Genomic DNA, 23,450 nt, shown 5'->3' with positions numbered 1-23,450 from the left:
TTTAAGATTCCTCTTAATATTGCAATTAAGAGAACATTCAAAACAGAGTATAACTCCATATAATGCATTTGCCAATATAAGAAATTGTGTCTCCTGCCACTGCCATTTCACATGCCCTTTTGGGGGGGAAAAACCTTTATAAGCAAAGCTGATAGAGCTGGCTGCTTTCAGGCATATGTTTCTTGTGCTATATGTCAGGATGTAAAAGCGGAGATGGACATCCAAATTCTGATCAGATGGAATGAATGTAAAGCACAGGATTCTAGTTCACAAGTTTTAAGCCATAAACCATATTACTAAGGCCACTACTCTTTGAAATGATTCCGAGTTATGCTTCTTTGACTCTGCCCCTTTTAGAGACCCCATAACTTTTTCATCCTACTTAAAGAACTGAGGATGCGCTGAGAAAGGGCTAAGTATGTATGTTTACATGTTACTTGTTCAAAATGCCCTTCCAGTTAGACCTGGTTGTCAATGTGGAAGTACTTTGTGCAGGTGTGCACAGACAGCCACATTGCCACCTGACAAATGCCTAGGGCAGACACTGTGAATGGACACATAGTGGTAGCAGCCTTTGCCAGGTGTTTTCTGTACCACCTTGGCATTGATTTGCCAAAAAGAGCCCCACAAAGAACTGATAATCTAGCCTTTTACCCCACTGGCTTTGGTGCGATAGACATAAAAACTTGATTCTCTTTTGGGGTCCAAATAATGGAGTCCCTCCTCTTCTTTCAAGGGCTGCAGAAGAACAAATAATGTTGGAAGTGTGATAGACCGTCTGGCATGAAAGAGTCACATTCAATGGTAGACAGGCAGCTGTAGTCCTCAGCACCAGTTTGTCCTGCCAGGTGGTGTGGGGGCGCTGGACTGAAAGAACCTTAAGCTCACTCATGCAATGAGCTGAAGTTATCACAATAAGAAACACTGCCTTTAGAGTCAGGAGAGGTAGAGAGTAGCTGTAGATCAGCTCAAAAGGGATGCACATAAGAAAAGTAAAGACAAAATTAAGATTCCACTGTGGCATCACAAAAAGTTTAGGAAGTAGCATATGAATTAAGCATCTGAAAACACTGCATCACAACAGGTGATTTGATAAAGATGGCTGGCCCAGTAAACGCGAAAAGGCTAAGAGAGCAGACTAATATCCTTTAACAGTGCCCACTGCAAGTCTTTGCTGGGCCAAAGATAAAACAAACAACAATACATTTATCAATTTGGACTGCAACGAGTCCATATCATGGGTGCCGTACCGTGTTGAGGCATTGACACAAATAGACTTGGTAGTATGACGCTTGATTTCAGGGATGACATCCATTACTTCGGGAAGGAGATCAAATGCAGTCAACTGCTATCACTAAATCTACACACATGGAAGTGTAGGTGGCTCAGGCCCGGATACAAGACTCTGCCTTGTTGCTGAGACAGAATACCCTCCCAAAATGTAGCCTGATTGGAGGACAGATGCTCAAGTCCAGAAGTTCCTGGTACCACACGCTCCTGGCCAAGCAGCGAGCTACTAGGATGAGTTTGGGCCTATTTGTTGCTGATCTTCTGCAGAACTCTGAGTAGGAGAGGTAGCGGCGAGATAGCATACAAGAGTCTCTTGCTCCAATCTAGGCAAAATGCATCTCAGAGAGAGTGTCTTCTTGGGAACCCCAGTGCACACAAGTGATGACATTGCTTGTTGTCAGCAGTGGCAAAAATATTGGGACTAGGTTCTCTCCATTGCTGAATGATGCCTTGTGCCACTTACAGGTATAACTGCAATTTGTGATCAGCAAGACATCGCCAACTAAGTTTGCCCACCCTGGAAATTAAAGATCCCACCAGGTGGTGCATGACCAGGGAAATGACCTAACGATTCAGCCAGTTCCAAGGGTGCTGGACCTTCTGGAACAGGACTAATGGTTCAACTATGCCCTGCTTGTTGAATATCAAATGATGGAAGCATCGTCTGCGAGGACCTAAACCAGACATGCCACCCACCACTCTGCCCCCCTTGATGGACGACTTATCACTAAGTGAATGGCCTGCAACTGTAATAGGTTGATGTGAAGATGGTTTTTCGGCGGAGACCAGTCCTCTCTTCTCCACCTCTCCCAGATGACCTCCCCAACCCATTCAGCTCTGGGTGGGGTAGGGAAAGGAGTCTACCCTGGGTACAATACGGATGAGCAGGCACCACTGCAGATCTTTTGCAGTCTCCTCTGAAACCTGGATAGAATCTGACTGGTTCTAGTGCTGGGCCCTCTTGAGATTTCAGATCTTCCTACAGAGCTCGCAAATGCTATTTGGCATGGCCAGCCAGCAGGCTGCAGAAGGCCAATAGGCCAAGAAGACTCAGAGCCACCATACGGGACCGTGGCTGAATTATCTGGATCATAGTCCGAATGTCTGGGACTCACTGATCCAGAGGGAAGGCCTAATATATGCACAGTATGAAGGATGACTGATGAAAGGGAGCCTCTGCAAAGAAGTCAGGTGTGACTTTGGCCCATTGATAATGAGCGCCAATGATGTCTGGAGCTTTGCAGTTGTCCGGAAGTGGTCCACAACGGAATGTGACAAGCCCACCTTCAATCTACAGCCATTGAGGTAGGGGAAAACTGGTATACCCAATGTGCCCCATCACCTTTGTGAACATCCATGGGGCACTTGTCAGGCCGAAGGGAAGGACAGCAAACTGAAATTCTCCTAGCCCACCTTGAACCACAAGTAGTGCCAGTGGGCCTGCAGGATGGGAACATGGAAAAAAGTGTCCTGCAGGTACGATGCTACTATCCAGTCTCCTGGAACCAGGGCAGATAGAAACCGGTTCAGCGTGAGCATCCTAAATGTGCCCTTCCGCAGGAAGAAATTGAGAGTTCAGAGATCTAAAATAAGACGAAGGCCTACGCCCTTTCATGTCACTAGGAAATAGCAGAAGTAACCTCGAGATCTGATTTCTAAGGTTGGAACTCTCTTTATGGCTTCTTTCACCAACATGTCCTACAGCAAAATGGACAAGTGGTCCTCCAATATCTACTCTTGTGTGTGTGGAAGATGCGGTGGGTTGGAAAGGATTGGTAGGGCCTAGGCCTGTTGACCGATCTTTACATCCCATCTGTCAGATGTTACTGCTTGCTGTCCCTGAAGAAAATGATTCATTCTCCATCCCACATGGTGCCTGCTTGCCGCTAAAGGCAAACTAAAATGGCATGGAGGCTACTGCCGGAGAAGCGGGGGACTGAAAAGTTCACTGTCCCTACAGGCCTGGACGTTGTATAATGGATGACCAACCCTAAAAGGACCAAGGTGCCGGTTGCTAAAGTAGTGGCAGGCCTATAATTTGCTAATGTGCAAAAACCCTGGTGAAGCCTCGAAAGGGGCAACACTGTTGTGGATACTGCCTTGTGGGTGTGTAGAGACCGATGGAGCACACTGTGACTCTGCTTTCCTTGAAATTCTCGAGGGTGGAATCAGCCTTTTCATCAAATGAGCAAGACCCAGCAAAAGGCATATCTATGAGTGACATCTGAATGTCATACAAGAAGCCCGTGGATCTCATCCACGAATGGTGTCTGAGCGCCACGCTAATCCGGACTACTCTGCCTAAACATTTGACAGTGCCCGTTCTGGACCTTTTGACACATTTGGTGGCACCATGTCCATCCTGGTTTATCCAGGTTGCCACAGAATTTCTCTGGAACTGCTGCTAAGATCTCTGCAACCATGTCCGTAAACAGTGGAAGTACCATCCAGCAAACAGCGGTGCTCACTGATTAAAGGACAAGGCTAGCAGAGGAGAAAATCAATTTCCTGAATACCTCTATTCTCTTCTACTCGCTATCTCGGAAGGAGGTGGGAGGGTAGTAGGGACTGAGTTGGGAATAATCCTGCAAGTAGAAGCCAGAAGCACCAGGCTTTCAGGAAAAGGGTGGACATGACAAAGGTTTAGGCCAGGTACCCATAAGGATGCCAGTCAGGGCTTCGTTGAAAGGCATCAAAGGCTCGGACCCAGGCTACAAAGCTTCATTGAGGAAATTGGTTTTCCCTCAACAGACAGCAATCACAATTCCAAGACTTCAGATGCTCGTCTGATGACTACAGCAAATGAGGCTGTTTCTTACGCTGAAGGACCAGGGTGAGAAGGCAACCCCATGTCAGGGGAAGTGCACAATCCGCTGACCTCTGTAAGTCAATAAAAAATGGTCATACCGTGGAGGGAATTCATTCCAGTCATCTTCCATTGTTGCCAAAGGCTGGTAGGCTTTGGTTGGAGTCTGATCCAAAAAGGTTGTTGGAGCGCAGCACCTAAATTCAGAGCGAACTGTGGCCAGTCACATCATAACTGTTCCTGGACATGTCCTTGGTCGAGGTCTAGACAGATTTGGTTTAGAGTCAGACATTCTTCACCAGTGTCAGTGGCGTAGGGTCGCCGACGAGATTTCAGGAACTTGTGTGGATCTTGCTGACAGATGAGACATAGACTCCAGAGTTAGAGCAGAACCCGAAACAGATTCAGGAGGCACTGACGGCACAGAGGATGAATCTGCGGGCAGTAACTGGACCAGAGACCTCAGCAGATCAATGGTAGCCCAATTGGCAAGTACAGAGTTACACGCTGACAACTTAGCTGTGCTAACATCTTAATGGGAATACCAAAGTTGATACTTCAAGGTATCAAACAACCTGTTACATTATGCCAGACTTGATGCCCAAGTCGTAATTAATTTAACTTGTTACCCGAGTATCCCAGCTGAGGCTGGCAATGAGACAGCCTTTTGACCTCCTGACGTGGGAAACAATAAAGACCTGCCACTGGAGGAGGTGTTACCTCTCCCTGGCTGGAAGCCACATGGGGTGTTAGCCCAAAAGATGAGCTTCAAAGTAGAAACCACCTTTGAAGGGCAAGTAGCAAGCACATGGGGCTGCCATATAGTGTAGGTAGACAGGCTGGCAGTGGGGTCAGAGGGGGAAAACAGTTGCCAACCTTGTTTTCCCATGGGGGTGTAGCACAGTGGTAGCCACTCACATTGGATGGCCTACCAAGCACTTGATACAGAGAAAGGGGTTCTCTCATCACCTTTGGGTTGGGATAGGGAGCTCTACATGCCGAGAGAGGGGTTATGCTATCTTGAGAATGGACAGAATAGAGCCTTCTGGGATAACTAGATGCCACACATCAAGGAATTTGTCATCAAGAAGAAGGGGACCAGGTAGCCCATTGGCTAGTGACCGCGACCTCCCCTGAGGACATTTCTGGGCATAAACAGGGCTCCCAGAATTCAGATCTCATTGGACTGGAGAAGAGGACCAAAGACAGCACCTGCGATGTTCTGCTCGAGGAGAAGTAGGCTCCAGAGAACAGTCAATGCAAGAGATTCTAAAGGTCAGTTGCTGCTAAAGACTTAAATGTTTTTCAAACAAACATAACTGGATCTAAAGGGGTTGGTAGTTTATTACACTGTGGGGTCACACAACCACATCATATAATACACCCCATTTCCTCACACTGGCGGCAGCGGTAGGATCCAGCACTTGCATTTAGCAGTACCATACATTTGCTGGAGCTTGAGATCACTGAGAATCTGCCAATGGTAACATAGAAAAGCTTTTTGAGCCTCTTAAGCAGTAGTCAAGTCTTGTTGTCTCCAAAAGCACTGTTTTGAGCAGTTTGCTAACTTTTTCTGAAGATGGGAAATGTTGTAACAATGTTTTCACAAAGTAATAAAAAAAAAAATGGGAAAAAAGTCCCCAAAGAGTCGGAAATAGTTTGAGGAAGGCAAATAAACATAAAAGTCAACATGGCAATCCTGTCCATCCTTAACAGATATGAGCCAAGGGCACTCTATAGGCACTCTTTAGGGACAGGAAGATGAACATGGGGGCCCGGAAGAATGACCTTTTCAATGCCATCAACGCTTGAGGTTGCCCACAGAGCTCCACCAGTACTGGAGACAGAATTGCCCTAACACAGTGTGGAAGAAGATGAAGTAATGCCACATAAGAAGTAGAGGGGGAAGGTAAGAACCTAGCCCCCAACACCAGGCCAAGAGTGGCCTCCAGAGCCAACAGCCTAAGAGGATCCCCCACTAGCCAGAGGTCCCTCCAAGTGGGCATGGCAGCTTTAGAGCTAGATGAGAGGTACCTGGCCCTGGAAGAAAGTAGACGGACCCTTGAAGAAAGGAGGGCCAAGTTGGGCATGAGAAGAGTGACTGGGGAATCAAAGAGGTGCCCAAGAGATCAGATTACCAAAAGGTATTTTCCCTAGCTATGTCCTAGGGATGACATAGACAAGTGACCTCCTGTTTTTCAGCATGGGGGTCACAAAAGCTAAAGTAGCATGCCTTGGTAGCCGATTATCCCTCGTCGCCCCGTGCAGCCTTAAAGGATCAAGGCCTGCTGTTCCGAAGTTTCACCCGAGCCTGCTGGACTCGGGAGAGTCATGTGAGTACAGTTAGGTTGCCCAGGAGGCACGTTATGTGGTGGTAGTGGAGGTGGTGGCAGCGGCGGTGGTTCCGCGACCTGTCCCTTGACCTCCTGCACGACCGAGACCTGGAACGGTGTGGAGCCGACTGCCGGGCCTCGAGGAGCTTTCGGGACCGCTCCCGCAAAGACTTCGGATTCATGGTCCGGCAGTCGGAACACAACTTGAGTTGTGGTCATGTTCCAGGCAAAACAGGTACACGCGGTGCGGATCAGTCACCAACATCAACCGTCGGTAGGAACCGCAAGCACCAGGAGTCGGGGACTCAAAACGGTGTCAACAAAAGTCGCTCAGGAAATTCAGTCAAAAAGTGACTGGAGGTACCGCTCTCTCCGGATCTGCGTTGGCTGCCATAGAAAAAGAAAGAACCAACTTAAGCGCGCGAGGGCGGCATCTAAGTAGCTGCCGTGACATCATCTTGGCGACCACAACGCAGAACGCTGAGCAGACCAACGCCACCTTTCTACGCGCAGGGGTACTGCTGACCAAAAAATTCTCCGGATCCAGTCTGACGCCTGGGTTTAATTCACAAGGTACGAAATCTAGAACTAATTGTCTCTTTCAGATAGGTAAAGGCACAAAAGTTAAACCATCCCCTGCACAAAACACTTCTCACAGATTCAATTATCATGTTTGTACTACTTAGTTATTTAACATTTCATGCCACCTCATACATCAGGAAAACTTACACCCACCAATTAAACAGTTTTTATATTATTCTTCAGAACTTCACAAGCTTCAAACATGGTTTTCAATGAGGCACAAGGAACAGCCTTACAGTTCCTGTTATTGGAAAAACGACTTTGCTGCAATGTTCAGCCCCACACCATTAGGGGGGGAAGGTCTAGAAAATCAGCTAAAAAACAGAATACTGCCTTCCTAGTCAATGCTGAGTGATGGTGACAGTTATTTCCTGGGGCTTTCAAGTTTAGCCTAGTGAGTCTAACTCCCTTTTGTTAATACATGAACAAAAGCCTGGTGAACTCATTAAGAGAACCTGGATTGCATAATTATTCATGAACAGCCAGGAATTCTGGTAACAATTCCAAGCAGACCAGCAAGATTTTGTTATTAAATTGATAATTGAGAAGTACATTGAATCATTCTTTCTCTTTCACCATGTCGGTTTTGTCCTTTTTAAAGAAATATTATTAAAATGGGTAGGCAAAAAGACAAACTCAACAAAGCAAACCTAATCCAAATTAAAATACTTTGTAGACAGATACCTGTATAGAGTATCAGGCTGAAGATTCTCTAGAGTATGTGTTGTAACATTAGCCACCGTTACAAGCAGTTTTTCCCTATATTCTATGATATAGCCAGTAATCTCCATCCCATGACAACATGGTTCTGCCCACTGAAGAGTAAGGCGGGTTGATGGAGCATGGAGAATCAGTTCATTCTGTTGCTCCTCCACGACATGCAACACAGACACTGCTGCAGGTACAGACACAGGAGTTGTCACCATACCAATTTCACCAAACAGTCCAACTCCAGCATCATTCACTGCCTGTAATGAAAAGAAAGGCTACATTATATAAATGTTTCAATGGTTCTAGTGCTCAGAATATACAGCCAGCCTCATTTATCAACATGGTGATTATAATCATTTGCTCACCCCTTGTCACAAAAAGGTAACATACAAATACGGACGGTATAATGAGTGGGTGTACTCTTCAAAAGTGAAATAGCCCCTCTTCTATTCCTTCAAAAGAATGTCCTAGACAGAGGAATAATACACTAGACAGCATGAGGTGAGAGAAATATACCTCTGGGTGAAGCCAAGCACAACTCTATGTATAGCTGAAATGATTGCTAACAAAAGGTCACAAACACAAATTATGTCAAACCATACTAAAACAAGCATTGGCATAGCCAATAGGTCTCGCCTTTGGGACCTTATAAGTGTTTAGCCATGCAACAGTTGCATAACTAAATACTTATAAGGTCCCAAAAGCGAGACATATTGGCTATGCCAAGCGGCCGCGAAAGTGATCGCGATCAAACATCAAAGCGGCCGCGAAAGTGAAAGTAATCGCGGTAAAGCGCGGCGCCCGCGCACATGCACTATAGCTCTAGGCTGGCCTGGTAGCACTTTTTGGAGTCCACTCAATAAGTCTCGCCAGACCAGCACATGCGCTGGGTCAGGCGAGACCTAAAAAACACAGGACAGGCTGCATCATGTCACACTGCAATAAAGGGTAAGAAAGAAGCAAGGTACTTACCCGTAACAATGGGTTTGCATAATAAAGCTCTTCTAGTTTCACATGCTGTACATATTCTGCCATTTAGTGGTTGGAGCAGGAATGTCCAACTTGTTTTAACCTTTTTTTTTCTCTTTCCTTCTCTCCTCCTGGAGGTGGGTGTGACTTGAGAAACCAGACCCCTGTGAGTAGGCTAGTACACCTCTCTATGTATGGTCAAGCTTTCATATAATTTGTTTTACTACATAGGACTTTGTATGATATAGTTATAGCTGTGCTATATTTTTTGTGCTTGGTCTGTACAGCGAGGATGCTTTTTCTAAATTGTACTCATTCAGAGTTCAAAATGCAAAAATAGTGTTCTTGGACTTTGAGGTGATTTGGCATATTATTTGAGGTCAATAGCAATTTTTTGTCATGGATTCCTGATTTTTTTAGCTCCTACGTCTTCCCATTGTGCGTCATTGTTGCTTGAAAATATAAATATAGATCTTGCAACTTATTTATTATATATTATCTTTGAAGTAGTGCAAGTGTGGCAGTGAGCAGACACAAATCCTACCACTGTCATTGGACTAGTTTTTCAGTAAGTGACCTGCCACATCCTCTTATTTATTCAACACTACAGCATGCAGAGATACAGTCTGTATTTCATTAAGGCAGTAGGGTATCAGTGACTTAATTTGGACCTTTACCTTTTCTAGCAGTAAACTATGTTTGAGCTTGATCTTATGTATTGGCGGCACACCCTAACTTTTAGCACAAATATATATTACCTACTGGCAGTCGCCAGTAGGTAGTTATAGTTAGAACCTATTTTCCATAGGAAATCCGCAACATTCTATTTGGAATAACGTTGGCGCCGATTGACAAATCTTCGCGAAATTTTCCAAACTTTTGGCAAGCTCCGGTCCGCTCCACGGTAATTCGTCAAGCGGGGGCCGAAAAACTACAGCCCGAACTGCTGAACGGAATTACACCAAATTTGACAAAGAGGTAGTCCTCAGTTCAGACTCGTGCCTTTTGCTTAAATGGTGTAAATCCGTTCAGTAGTTCCTGAAAAATTAGAGTTAAAAAGATAGATATATCTGGGCGGAGCCTAACCAGACATCTCATCGTGAGATCTGATTGGCTGTCAGTACTTCTTCCAAGAAGTGTTGGCAGCCATCTTGGGACCAATATACATGATTGCACCTCATTAAAAAGCATTGCAGATAATAGAAGGTTTTAAGACTTTAGTTACATTATAAATCATTTGTTGATGGTACCATACTCATTTTAGGAATTGTTTTGTGTTCTAAGGTGATTTTACCACGTGAAAAAGCCTTCTGCTGTGATATCATGTTTGAGAGAAAACTATTTACTCATGCTTTTTCCACAGAGGTTTGGAAGGTGATCAATAAGCTAAACTGAGAGCATATTTTCTGTAAATTCACATTATCTTTCTCTGTCATGTGAGAATGAAGTCTGACATTCTCAGTAAAACATGTACATCCAACAAGGGCAGAGACTGTCAGTTGATTCCTTTGTGTTCTACTGCAGCTTCCCAGATTGTTCTAAAGAACAACTAGAGCGCTAACAGTCCTTATGACAAACGTATTGCACACCTGAAGCCATCTTGATTGGAATAAAGTAGTAACTCTTAAAACATTTAATTTAAAAAGGAACAAAATGAGGGGGTTCATTTTGCCATAGAAATTATGATTAGTGCTGCAGAAAGAAAAATTAGGGCACATTTTGACTTCTCAAATCCTCTTCTATTTCATAAAACAATTCTGACATGCAGACTTTAACATGCACTTTGAATACCAGCAGCAGACTTCCCTGGTGAGCAGAAGCTGTACTACAGTGATCTAATAAGCAACTAGAGTGCTAACATTCAGAATTTATGGCAAATGTGCGACACATCTGAATACCTCTTGATGGAATCTAAGTAAAAAACTGAAAGCATTTCCTACTGAGGAGACTGCAGTAAATGAGGAAATTAGGAAACTTCATGACAAATAAATCTCCCAAGATGGCCACCAGAGACAAAAGAGCCCCAATGCTGCACAAATATCACCCAGATGTAGCCCACATGTAGCCCAATGACAGAAGTGTGCAAAACACTTATTTTTTGTGTATTTGCAGTTTTATATAGTGCAGACTTGTCAGGTATTGGAGTGCTTTACATGAGCATTGGTTACATCACACAAGATCAACTTCATTTTGGTTGTAGACATGGGGAGATTAAGTGATTTGACCAGAATCACAGAATGTTGAGCTGAAGCAGAAACTCCAACCTGGTTCCCCAGTTGCAAAGTCTGCAGCTCTAGAAGTAACACCACACCCTCTCCCCAAGGTGCAACATTTAATCAAGTGCTCAACTGGATAAAAAAACATAAAGATTACAAATAATTTAACAGTCTTTGTCGCTATTTGAAAACTCAGAAAATATGTCCTCATTTTAGTTTTTTAGAGCACTAACCATAATTTTGATGCAAATAAGACCCTCTCATATATGTAATTTCTAAAGGAAATTCTATAGGTATTACAGTTTTGATTACATCAAGATGACATCAGGCGTTCCACACTTTTGTAATAAATATAGAATGTTAGCAATCTAGTTGTTTATTGGGATACTGTTGAGAAGCAGAGGCCAGGGGCACGGACTCTGAACATTGAAGGCAGGTAGGAGAGTGCAGAGGCAACAATTTGACCACACTGGGCAGGCAGGAGGGGCAGTGGCAGCACAACAGACTATGGAGGGCAGTGGAAAGGGGGGCAGGGGCAACAAACCAGCAATACAGGACTGGCAAGAGAGGCTGTGGCAATATAAAAGACCATTGTGGGCAGAAGGAAGAGGCAGTGGTAGTACAACCATACATGCCAACAGACCCGTTTCAGCCAGGAAACGTCCAATGTTTTTAGGATCAAATGGCCTTTGTTTGATCTGTCTCCTGTCTAGAATCTCCTCTTTTTCAATGTAACTCAAAGGGGAAAATCAATACCCCAGTTTTTTTTCAAAATCTCCCTCTTACCAAGTTGAAAAGTTCGCAAGTATGGTACATTGGATCATGGTAGGCAGGAGGAATTGGGGTAGGGACATGGACTCGGATAACAGAGGACAGGAGGGACATGGAGAGGTGCACCAAACTGACCCTACAGGGCAGGCATCAGGGTTTGCAGCAGCACAATACACCACACAGGGCATGCGGGACGGAAGTGCATCACAACAATCCATAGAAAGCAATAGGGAGGGGACAGGACCATGCACATGGACAACAGAGAACAGAGGGGAAAGAGGCAATGGTAGCTAGCTGACCATAATGGACAGACAGGAGAGAAAGCTGCAGCATAACAGACCATAAAGGGCAGGAGGGACGGATCAGGGGCATTACAATGGAACAGACAAGCCAGGAGGGAAGGAATAGGGTTCCGCACATGGAAACAGAGGGCTGGGGGCAAGGCAGGAGCAGCAAGATGACCATGGAGGTTAGGCAGGATGGGCACTAGAAACAAGACACACCATGGAGAGCAACAGTGAGACTATGATGGCATATACACAGACCATGGAGGGAAGTTGGGAGGGGGTCAGGGGCAGCTAGCTGACCACACAGGGAAGGTGGGAGGGGCCATGGCAGCACAGAAGACCATTTATGGCAAGCGGGAGGGTTAGTGGCAGCACAATGGCTATGATGGGCAAGAAGGAGGGTGCAGGGGCATGCACAAAGGACCATGGAGGATAGAAGTGAGGGTCAGGACCTGGGCACAGACAAGAGAGTTCAGGGGAAGGGGCCTCACAACAGACCGCGCGGGGCAGGCAGGAGGAGCAGTTGCAGCACAACAGACCAGGGAGGGCAGAAGGGTGTGACAGTAAAATGGACCATGGAGGACAGGAGGAAGGGGATAGGGGCATGACATGTGGACAGGCAGGGTGGAGGTGGCAGGGACAGGTTACAGTCATCTGACAATGCTAGGCAGGTGGAAGGGGAGTGGCAGCTCAACAGAACACTCAGAGTAGATAGGAGTGGCAGGTCCATGGAACATGGTGGGCAAAAAGGATGGAGCAGGGGCATGCACAAAGACATCGGAGGGCAGGGGGAAGGAGAATAGGGGCAGCAAGCTAAGCACAGAGGCTAAGCAAAAGGTCAATGATGGGCCATAGAATTGGGCAATGGAGGGTTGGAGGAGTGGACTGGTACATCATGCTAAATGGAGGGCAGTGGCAGCACATCAGACCATGCATGGCAGGAGGGAGGAGGCTAGTCCATGGATTCAGACAACAGAGGATAGGGAGGAGGTGGATGGGGTAGCAAGCTAACTGTTAAGAGAAGGTGGGTATTAAGAACATTATTGTTTTTAAAATGTATGTCTGGGCGAATTACTTTAAATATGAACAAGTATGCAGCATAAGCTCACTTTTATTCAGGAAGAAGAGGACGTTTGTGACTGTGACTCCGGGCTCACTTGGCAGAAACACCCCCTGACCCTCCACCCCCCAAGGGAAGGTGGACGCAGTGTTATATAGAACAGAGTCCTGAGAGCACGATTGAAAATGAAAACTAGATATAGTATATGGTATAAACTATGCACCAAAAAGTGTGATATAAGATGAACCGGGGCGTGAAATATAATATGCAATACATTGTGCGCAATGACAGATTCATTGGAGAGTGCGAGATAGCACAGGCACTAGCGCGTGCTATGCGATATGCGCCTTGGAGTGTAATATGCACAGGGCAGTGTTGTGTAACCTAACTAGTCTCTAAAGTTGTAATATGAAATATGTGCTGGGGAGTGTAACGTTGCATATGCACTGTGACAAAGATATGGATCCCAGATTGTAATATGCATGGCATAGCGCTGTGCGTTACAACATAGGCATCGAGGAAGGCACGTTAGATGGGGCAATATAACCCGTGCGAAGGAAAGTGTGGCATGATATTCACGGGGTGGTGTTACAGTACACATGGGCTGGAGAGTGTCATAGCATACGCACTAGCTGGTGGAATACAACACAGAGGTGTGTGGCACTGGTGGGTGTAACACAGCATTGGGCTCAGCCAGGAGCACGCTGTGACTCTCAAGTGAGGTTTGTCTCCTTTCCAGAGAGTAAAATAAAAAGTATTACACATCCGGCGCTGGATGTGTGTTTTAATAACCGTGAGGGGGGTTTCTTGCATAGTTTGGTCGAATTTTTATCGAATCCCCTTTGAATGGCTTGGTGTGCGCGAGTATTAAATGTGCCCGTCAATAGCTACCCATGTTTGTATAAAAAACCACAAGGGTGTCTACTTGGAGAGTACCCACCGGCGGGGGCGCAGGGATTAGGCACGGTAGGGAGTCAGACACGTCAGAGCTTCACTAGCAGTGTAAACCACGTGGATTCATTATATGCATAGTTGCCTTTTAATGAATATCACGCAAATCGTCATGGTGATAGGTACATACGGTTTGTCCAGCATGTCCTAGGTGTTTCTATAAATATATATATTTTTAAAATAATAAAAAACATAGGCCGGCCCCGGGGGATGGGGTCCCCGGGGCCATAAGTGGCCTGAGGAGGGGGGCAACGCAGCCCCCCTCCTAAAGAATTAAATAATTAAAAAAAAAGGCCGTGACCCGGGGGTTGGGGTCCCCGGGGCCAATTAAGGCCTTGGGAGGGCCACATTTTTTTTTTTCAACAAACAAAATTAGGGTGCAGGCCCTGGGGGATGGGGTCCCCATGGCCAATAAATTAGAAAAAGAAGGGGGGCCACACAACCCTCCTTCTTAAAAAAATAAAATAAATAAAAGACCGGCATCGCGCCGGAGGCCACGCCCCCTCCTTGCAGCACTCTGCAAACGCGCCCCCTGGCCAGTTGTACGTTGGGGAATTAATTCCCCTTCAATACTGAGGGTCCCTGAGGGCCAACTAGCCCAACAGGTATCTCCAGTATGCGCCAGGGAGCTGCGTTGCAGACAGGTGTTCTGAGGCCACGCCCCTTTTTACACCTCTATGCAACGCAGCTCTGTGGCGCTTACTGGAGGTACCTAGTGGGCTAGTTTGACCCTAGGGACCCTTAGGATTTAAGGGGACTTAATCTCTCAACTTAGAACGGCCACAGGGCGCGTTTACACAGTGGTGAAGGGAGGGGACGGGGCCTGAGGGGACGTGTGCAAACACGCCCTGTGGCGCGTTTTAAGTTAGGGAAATAATTCCCTTTCAATCCTGAGGGACCCTGGGGACCAACTAGCCCACCAGGTGCTTCCAGTAAGCGCCACTGCTCTGCGTTGCAGAGAGGTGGTCTAGGCCGTGCCCCTTTATACATCTCTCTGCAACGCAGCTCTGTGGCGCTTACTGGAGGTACCTAAGTGGGCTAGTTGAACCCTCAGGATTCAAGGGGACTTAATCTCCCAACTTAAAACGGCCACTAGGCGTGTTTACACAGTGGGGAAGGGCGGTGACGGGGCCTGAGGTGACGTGTGCAAACACGCCCTGTGGCACGTTTTAAGAGGTAGTTGTAATCCCTTGCCCTATTATAGACTAGGGGCTTACAGAGGAGGTCATGCTAATCACAGGGGGACCCCAACGCATAGTGTTCCCTAGTGTATGTAGGTGTTTTCACTGTATTCTGAGTGTCTTTTAACATACCACTGGCTCTAGGACTGGTTAGTCAGACTCAGTTACCACCAGTATCCGTCTGAAAAAGTTGAGGGTAGAGGAGGATTTTGCAACAAGGCTTCTTTCTGCTCTTCTGTATGTTCTTTCTGCACGTTATCCTTCTTCCTGCACTTTTCTTCGTCTTTGAGGACTTCTGTTGCTTCTTTCTGCAATTCTTTTTTTTCTTTCTGTGCGTTTTTTCTTCTTTCTTCACATGTCCTATCTCTGTAGGCATAGTTAGAAATTAACATTTAAAAAACCTTTGAAATTAACTGAAAAAACCATGTCATGAGTGATGTAATATGAGACGTCATCAGCAGTGCATTGCTGATGACGTCTCATATAGTTAGTAGTTATAGTTAGCTGAACTAACTATAACGGGGGAATTTCAATGGTTTTGTACGAGTGAAAAGTCCAGCTAACTATAACGCCCCTGAAACCTATGATTTTTTCAGTGAATTTCTAAGGTTTTTTAAATGCTAATTCCTAACTATAACGTGCCTGAAACGTATGGTTTTTTCAGTGAATATATATATATATATATATATATATATATATATATATATATATATATTACCTACTGGCGGTCGCCAGTAGGTAGTTATAGTTAGGACCCTGTTTCCATAGGAAATCCGCAACATTCTATTTGGAATAACTTTGGCGCCGGTCGACGAATCCTCGCAAAATTTTCAAAATAGGTGGGGCGCTACGCTCCGCTCCTACCCTGAAAGTCTCGGGGGGATTCGTCAAGCAGGGGCCGAGAAAAAAGGGGGGTCCCAAAACACGTTTTCCCCATGCATTTTTCCATAGGACCTTTAGACACAGCTACAGCCCGAACGGCTGAACAGAAATACTTGAAATTTGGCAGAGAGGTAGCCATAAGGTCAAGGAAGTGCCTTTTGCAGGTCTGGTGTAAATCTGTTCAGTATTTCCTGAGAAAATAGCATTTAAAAGCATATATATATGTGGGCGGAGCCTAACCACACATCTCATCCTGAGATCTGATTGGCTGTCAGCACTTCATCCAAGAAGTGTTGGCAGCCATCTTGGGACCAATATACATGATAGCACCTCATTAAAAAGCATTGCAGTTAATAGAAGGTTTTAAGACTTTAGTTACATTATAAATCATTTGTTGATGGTACCATACTCATTTTAGGAATTGTGGTATGTTCTAAGGTGATTTCACCATGTGAAAAAGCCTTCTGCTGGGATATCATGATTGAGAGAAAAATATTTTCTCATGCTTTTACCACAGAGGTTTGGAAGGTGATCTATAGGCTAAACTGAGAGCTTATTTTCTGTAAATTCACATTATCTTTCTCAGTCATGTGAGAATGAAGTCTGACATTCTCAGTAAAACATGTACATCCAACAAGGGCAGAGACTGTCAGTTGATTCCTTTGTGTTCTACTGCAGCTTCCCAGAGTGTTCCAAAGAACTACTAGAGCGCTAACAGTCCTACTTATGATAAACGTATGGCACACCTGAAGCCATCTTGCTTGGATTAAAGTGGTAACTCTTAAAACATTTAATTTAAAAAGGAACAAAATGAGGGGGTTCATTTTTCCATAAAAAGTATGATTAGTGCTGCAGAAAGAAAAATTAGGGCACATTTTGAGTGACTTCTCAAATCCTCTTCTATTTCATTAAAAAATTCTGACATGCAGACTGAAACATGCACTTTCAATACCAGCAGCAGTTTTCCCTGGTGAGCAGTAGCTTTACTACAGTGATCTAATGAGCAAAAAGAGTGCTAACATTCTGAATTTATGGCAAATGTGTGACACATCTGAATGCCTTCTTGATGGAATCAAAGTAAAAAACTGAAAGTTATTTCCTACTGAGGAGACTGCAGTAAATAAGGAAATTAGGAAACTTCATAACAAATAAGTCTCCCAAGATGGCCACCAGAGACAAACGAGCCCAAATGTAGCCCAAATATCACCCAGATGTAGCCCAAGTATAGCCCAATGACAGAATGTCCCAGAATGTTCTTAAAAACAACTAGAGCGCTTACTGTCTTCATTATGACAAAAGTATGGCACACCTGAAGCCATCTTGATTGGGATAAACTGGTAACACTTAAAACATTTAATTTAAAAAGGAACACAATGAGGAGGTTCATTTTGCCATAGAAATTATGATTAATGCTGAAGAAAGAAAATGAGGGCACATTTTGAGTGACTTCTCAAATCCTCTTCTATTTCATTAAAACATTCTGACATGCAGACTGAAACATGCACTTTTAATACCAGGAGCAGACTTCCATGGTGCAGTAGTTTTACTACAGTGATCTAATGAGCAACTAGAGTGCTAACATTCAGAATTTATGGCAAATGTGTGACATATCTGGATACCTTCATGATGGAATCAAAGTAAAAAACTGAAAGCATTTCCTACTGAGGAGACTGCAGTACATGAGGAAATTAGGAAACTTCATAACAAATAAATCTCCCAAGATGGCCACCGGAGACAAAAGAGCCCAAATGTAGCCCAAAATCACCCAGATGTAGCCCAAATATAGCCCAATGACAGAAGTGTGCAAAACACTTATTATTTTGTGTTTTTGCAGTGTTATATAGTGCAGACTTGTCAGGTATTGGAGTGCTTTACATGAGCATTGGTTACATCACACAAGAACAAATTCATTTTGGTTGTAGACATGGGGAGACTAAGTGATTTGACCAGAATCACAGAATGTCGAGCTGAAGCAGAAACTTCAACCTGGTTCCCCAGTTGCAAAGTCTGCAGTTCTGGAAGTAACACCACATCCTCTCCCCTAAGTGCAACATTTAATCAAGTGGTCAACTGGATAAAAAAACATAAAGATAACAAATAATTTAAAAGTGCTTTGTCGCTATTTGAAAACTCAGAAAATATGTCCTTATTTTAGTCTTTTAGAGCACTAACCATAATTTTGATGCCAATAAGACCCTCTCATATATGTAATTTCTAAAGGAAATGCTCTAGGTATTACAGTTTTGATTACATCAAGATGATGTCAGGCGTTCCACACTTTTGTTATAAATATAGAATGTTAGCAATCTAGTTGTTCATTAGGATACTGTTGAGAGGCAGAGGCCAGGGGCACGGACTCTGAAAATTGAAGGCAGGTAGGAGGGTGCAAAGGCAACAATTTAACCACACTGAGCAGGCAGGAAGGGCCGTGGAAGCACAACAGACTATGGAGGGCAGTGGAAAGGGGGGCAGGGGCAACAAACCAACAATACAGGACTTGCAAGAGAGGCTGTTGGAGGGAAGATCTATTACGGGTCAAGGAAGTTAGGGGCGGTCCCCAGATCCCCGGGAGCCACCACAGAACTGAGCAGGAGAGTGAGTCAGGGACAAAAGGGGCACCTTAATTTGAGCCGGGGTGCCTAGGAACGCTTGCTCCAAAAATGAAGAAAACAGACATATGAGACATGGAATTGGAGGCAGAATACAATGGCAGTTTAATGAGAAGATGCAACTTCAAAGAAACCGCAGAATAGAGACATAAAGTACAAAATACAGAATCCAGATAATCATACAGCTGTCATAATATTCTCTGTATCTCAATTAATGTACTGACAGAGAGAGAGAGAAAACACATCTATAAATGCATCATGAGAAACAAGTTACACCAAGGAAAATGTTACCTAGGAACACTCACGTTTACTCTTAGAGCAAGCATTCCTGCAATTACAATACAAAATCTTTTAAATGCAAAAGTAAAGAGAACAATGGTTAAACATAACATGACATTTCATATAGGTAAAATAGAATAAGATACTTCAAGCAAAGCAGAGCAAGACATTTTAAGCAAAGGAAGACAAGAGCTCCCAGCTCTTGGGGAAAACCTGCACTGCCTGTTAACCTACATACAGACGGCGAGGTAGTCCGTCGACATCTGTGGGTGCTCCCTTTTTATATCATTTTGTGGGCTCCTTTGCACGCTACATCTACCTACGTATGCTACCCAAAAGCTTCGTCTGCAGATTTTACCAGACATTTCGTCATTTACCCACTTAATGCTGACAATGGACTGGGTGAAAAGGTCAGTCTCTCAGGCCAATCGCTTATCGTAAGTTCCATAGAGCAAGCAGAAAATAATGGGTATTGTACGGGAATTCAATATATTCATGTATAAAATCTCCTCAGTTCTCCTAACTTGACGCTCTGCGGTTGCCACTTCCTTAAAAGCGGGAAACCTGCCCAGGAAGCAAGTACCAGTCCAGGATGCAGACTACTGTATGTCGACAGCTTCAGGGGGATGTTGAACTTTGATACCGAGCACGGAGCACTCGGGTAGGGTGGGGGCTACTAGTTTGGATCAGAAGGCCTCGCAGACCTGCCTTCAGACTGCTATACACTAAAATTGCAGAGCTATGGTCAATTTAACAAAGAGGCCTACATATTGAACAGAAGGGCCTACACAGGGGTTTTATGCTGGCTGAGTGGTAAGGATGTCTCAGGATAATTATATAGCAACACAGGACCCGCTGGTCAATTTAATACGGCCTACAAATGCAGCTGGCAGGGCAAGGACAAGGGTCTCATACTTCAGGTGTGGACAGAACGGGCCAGGGGCCCCCTGTGATACAAAATCTACCCTCCTTCAAGGCTGTGGCAATGTAATAGACCATTGTGGGCAGAAGGAAGAGGCAATGGTAGTACAACCATACATGCCAACAGACCCGATTCAGCCAGGAAACGTCCAATGTTTTTAAGCTCAAATGGGCTTTATTTGATCTGTCTCCTGTCTACAATATCCTCTTTTTCAATGTAACTCAAAGGGGAAAATCAATACCCCAGTTTTTTTTCAAAATCTCCCTCTTACCAAGTTCAAAATGTTCGCAAGTATGGTACATTGGATCATGGAAGGAAATGGGATAGGGACATGGACTTGGATAACAGAGGACAGGAGGGACATGGAGAGGTGCACCAAACTGACCCTGCAGGGCAGGCATCAGGGTTTGCAGCAGCACAATACAACACACAGGGCATGCAGGACGGGAGTGCAGCACAACAATCCATAGAAAGCAAGAGGGAGGGGACAGGACCATGCACATGGACAACAGAGAACAGAGGGGCAAGAGGCAATGGTAGCTAGCTGACCATAATGGACAGACAGGAGAGAAAGCTGCAGCATAACAGACCATAAAGGGCAGGAGGGACGGATCAGGGGCATTACAATGGAACAGACAAGCCAGGAGGGAGGGAGTAGGGCTGGGGGCAAGGGGGCAGGGCAGGAGCAGCAAGATAGCCATGGAGGTCAGGCAGGATGGGCACTAGAAGCAAGACACACCATGAAAAGCAACAGTGAGACTGTGATGGCATACACACAGACCATGGAGGGAAGGTGGGAGGGGGTCAGGGGCAGCTAACTGACCACACAGGGAAGGTGGGAGGGGCCATGGCAGCACAGAAGACCATGCATGGCAAGTGGGAGGGTTAGTGGCAGCACAATGGCTATGATGGGCAAGAAGGAGGGTGGAGGGGCATGCACAAAGGACGATGGAGGATAGAAGGGAGGGTCAGGACCTGTGCACAGACAAGAAAGTTCAGGGGAAGGGACCTCACAACAGACCACACGGGGCAGGCAGGAGGAGCAGTTGCAGCACAACAGACCAGGGAGGGCAGAAGGGTGTGGCAGTACAATGGACCATGTAGGACAGGAGGAAGAAGATAGGGGCATGGCATGTGGACAGGCAGGGTGGAGGTGGCAGGGACAGGTTACAGTCATCTGACAATGCTAGGCAGGTGGGAGGGGAGTGGCAGCTCAACAGAACACTCAGAGTAGATAGGAGTGGCAGGTCCATGGGACATGGTGGGCAAAAAGGATGGAGCAGGGGCATGCACAAAGACATCGGAGGGCAGGGGGAAGGAGAATAGGGGCAGCAAGCTAAGCACAGAGTTTAAGCAGGAGGTCAATGATGGGGCATAGAATTGGGCAATGGAGGGCAGGAGGAGTGGACTGGTACATCATACTAAATTGAGGGCAGTGGCAGCACATCAGACCATGCATGGCAGGAGGGAGGAGGCTAGTCCATGGATTCACACAACAGAGGATAGGGATGAAGGGGATGGGGCAGCAAGCTAACTGTTCAGAGAAGGCGGGTATTAGGAACTTTATTGTTTTTAAAACATTGTGTCTGTGCAAACTACTTAAAATATGAACAAGTATGCAGCATAATCTCACTTTTATTCAGGAAGAAGAGGACGTTTGTGACTGTGACTCCGGGCTCACTTGGCAGAAACACCCCCTGACCCTCCACCCCCTATCGCAAAATGTAATGCCCGTGAAAAGGGTAGGTGAACACAGTGTTATATAGAACATAGTCCTGAGAGCACGATTGAAAATGAAAACTAGATATAGTGTATGGTATAAACTATGCACCAAAAAGTGTGATATAAGATGAAATATAATATGCAATACATTGTGCGCAATGACAGATTCATTGGAGAGCGCGAGATAGCACAGGCACTAGCGTGTGCTATGCGATATGCGCCTTGGAGTGTAATATGCACAGGGCAGTGTTGTGTAACCTAACTAGTCTCTAAAGTTGTAATATAAAATCTGTGCTGGGGAGTGTAACGTTGCATATGCACTGTGACAAAGATATGGATCCCAGATTGTAATATGTATGGCATAGCACTGTGCGTTATAACATAGGCATCGAGAAAGGCACGTTAGATGGGGCAATATAACCCGTGCAAAGACAAGTGTGGCATGACATATTCACGGGGTGGTGTTACAGTGCACATGGGCTAGAGAGTGTCATAGCATATGCACTAGCTAGTGGAATACAACACAGAGGTGTGTGGCACTCGGCAGGCAATGGTGGGTGTAACACAGCATTGGGCTCTGTCAGGAGCACGCTGTGACTCTCAAGAGATGTTCGTCCCCTTTCCAGAGAGTAAAATAAAAAGTATTACACATCCGGCAGTGGATGTGTGTTTTATTAACCGTGAGGGGGGTTTCTTGCATAGTTTTGGTCGAATTTTTGTCGAATCCCCTTTGAATGGCTTGGTGTGCATGTGTATTAAATGTGCCCGTCAATAGCTACCCATGTTTGTATAAATAAACGACAAGGGTGTCTACCAGGATTAGGCACGGTAGGGCATCAGACATGTCAGAGCTTCACTAGTGGTGTAAATACATTCCACGTGGATTCATTGCATGCATAGTCGCCTTTTAATGAATATCACGCAAATCGTCATGGTGATAGGTACGTACGGTTTGTCCAGCATGTCCTAGGTGTGTATATAAATATATATTTTTTTAAAATAATAAAAAACAGTGGCCGGCCCTGGGGATTGGGGTCAAAAAAATATAATTAGGAGACTGGCCCTGGGGGATGGGGTCATCAGGGCCAATAAATTAGAATAAGAAGGGGAACCAAACAGCCCCCCTTCTTAAAAAACTAAAATAAATAAAAGACTGGCATCGTGCCGGAGGCCATGTCCCCTCCGTGCAGCACTCTGCAAACGCGCCCCCAACAGGCATCTCCAGTATGCGCCAGGGAGCTGCGCTGCAGCCAGGTGTTCTGAGGCCAAGCCCCTTTTTACACCTCTCTGCAACGCAGCTCTGTGGCGCTTACTGGAGGTACCTAGTGGTCTAGTTTGACCCTAGGGACCCTTAGGATTCAAGGGGACTTAATCTCTCAACTTAGAACAGCCACAGGGCGCGTTTACACAGTGGTGAAGGGAGGGGACGGGGCCTGAGGTGACGTGTGCAAACACGCACTATGGCACGTTTTAAATTGGGGATATAATTTCCCTTCAATACTGAGGGCCCCTGGGGGCTAACTAGCCCACCAAGTGCTTCCAGTAAGCGCCACTGAGCTGCATTGCAGAGAGGTGGTCCAGGCCGTGCCACTTTTTACACCTCTCTGCAACGCAGCTCTGTGGCACTTACTGGAGGTACCTAGTGGGCTAGTTGGACCCTAGGGACCCTCAGGATTCAAATGAACTTAATCTCCCAACTAAAAATGGACACAGGGCGTGTTTACACAGTGGTGAATGGAGGGGACGGGGCCTGAGTTAACGTGTGCAAAAACGCCCTGTGGCCTGTTTTAAGAGGTAGTTTTAATCCCCATGCCCTATTATATACTAGGGGCTTACAGAGGAGGTCATGCTAATCACAGGGGGACCCCAACGCATAATG

The 23,450-nt window shown here is 45.5% G+C and overlaps 1 protein-coding gene across 1 annotated transcript in view; it reads right to left on the bottom strand.

Annotated features, from left to right (window-relative positions):
- Positions 1-23,450, bottom strand: part of LOC146829211 (fibronectin type-III domain-containing protein 3a-like) — a 608,949-nt gene that overhangs the window by 214,690 nt on the left and 370,809 nt on the right. The window contains exon 23 of the mRNA XM_085607850.1: positions 7,696-7,979. Within this exon, the coding sequence (XP_085463976.1) occupies positions 7,696-7,979 (284 nt within the window). The remainder of the gene's footprint in view (positions 1-7,695; positions 7,980-23,450) is intronic.

Source organism: Triturus cristatus, chromosome 5_2, assembly GCF_964204655.1.
Source record: "Triturus cristatus chromosome 5_2, aTriCri1.1, whole genome shotgun sequence".
NCBI classification, from domain to species: domain Eukaryota; kingdom Metazoa; phylum Chordata; class Amphibia; order Caudata; family Salamandridae; genus Triturus; species Triturus cristatus.
This window is presented reverse-complemented; position numbering and strand designations above follow the sequence as displayed.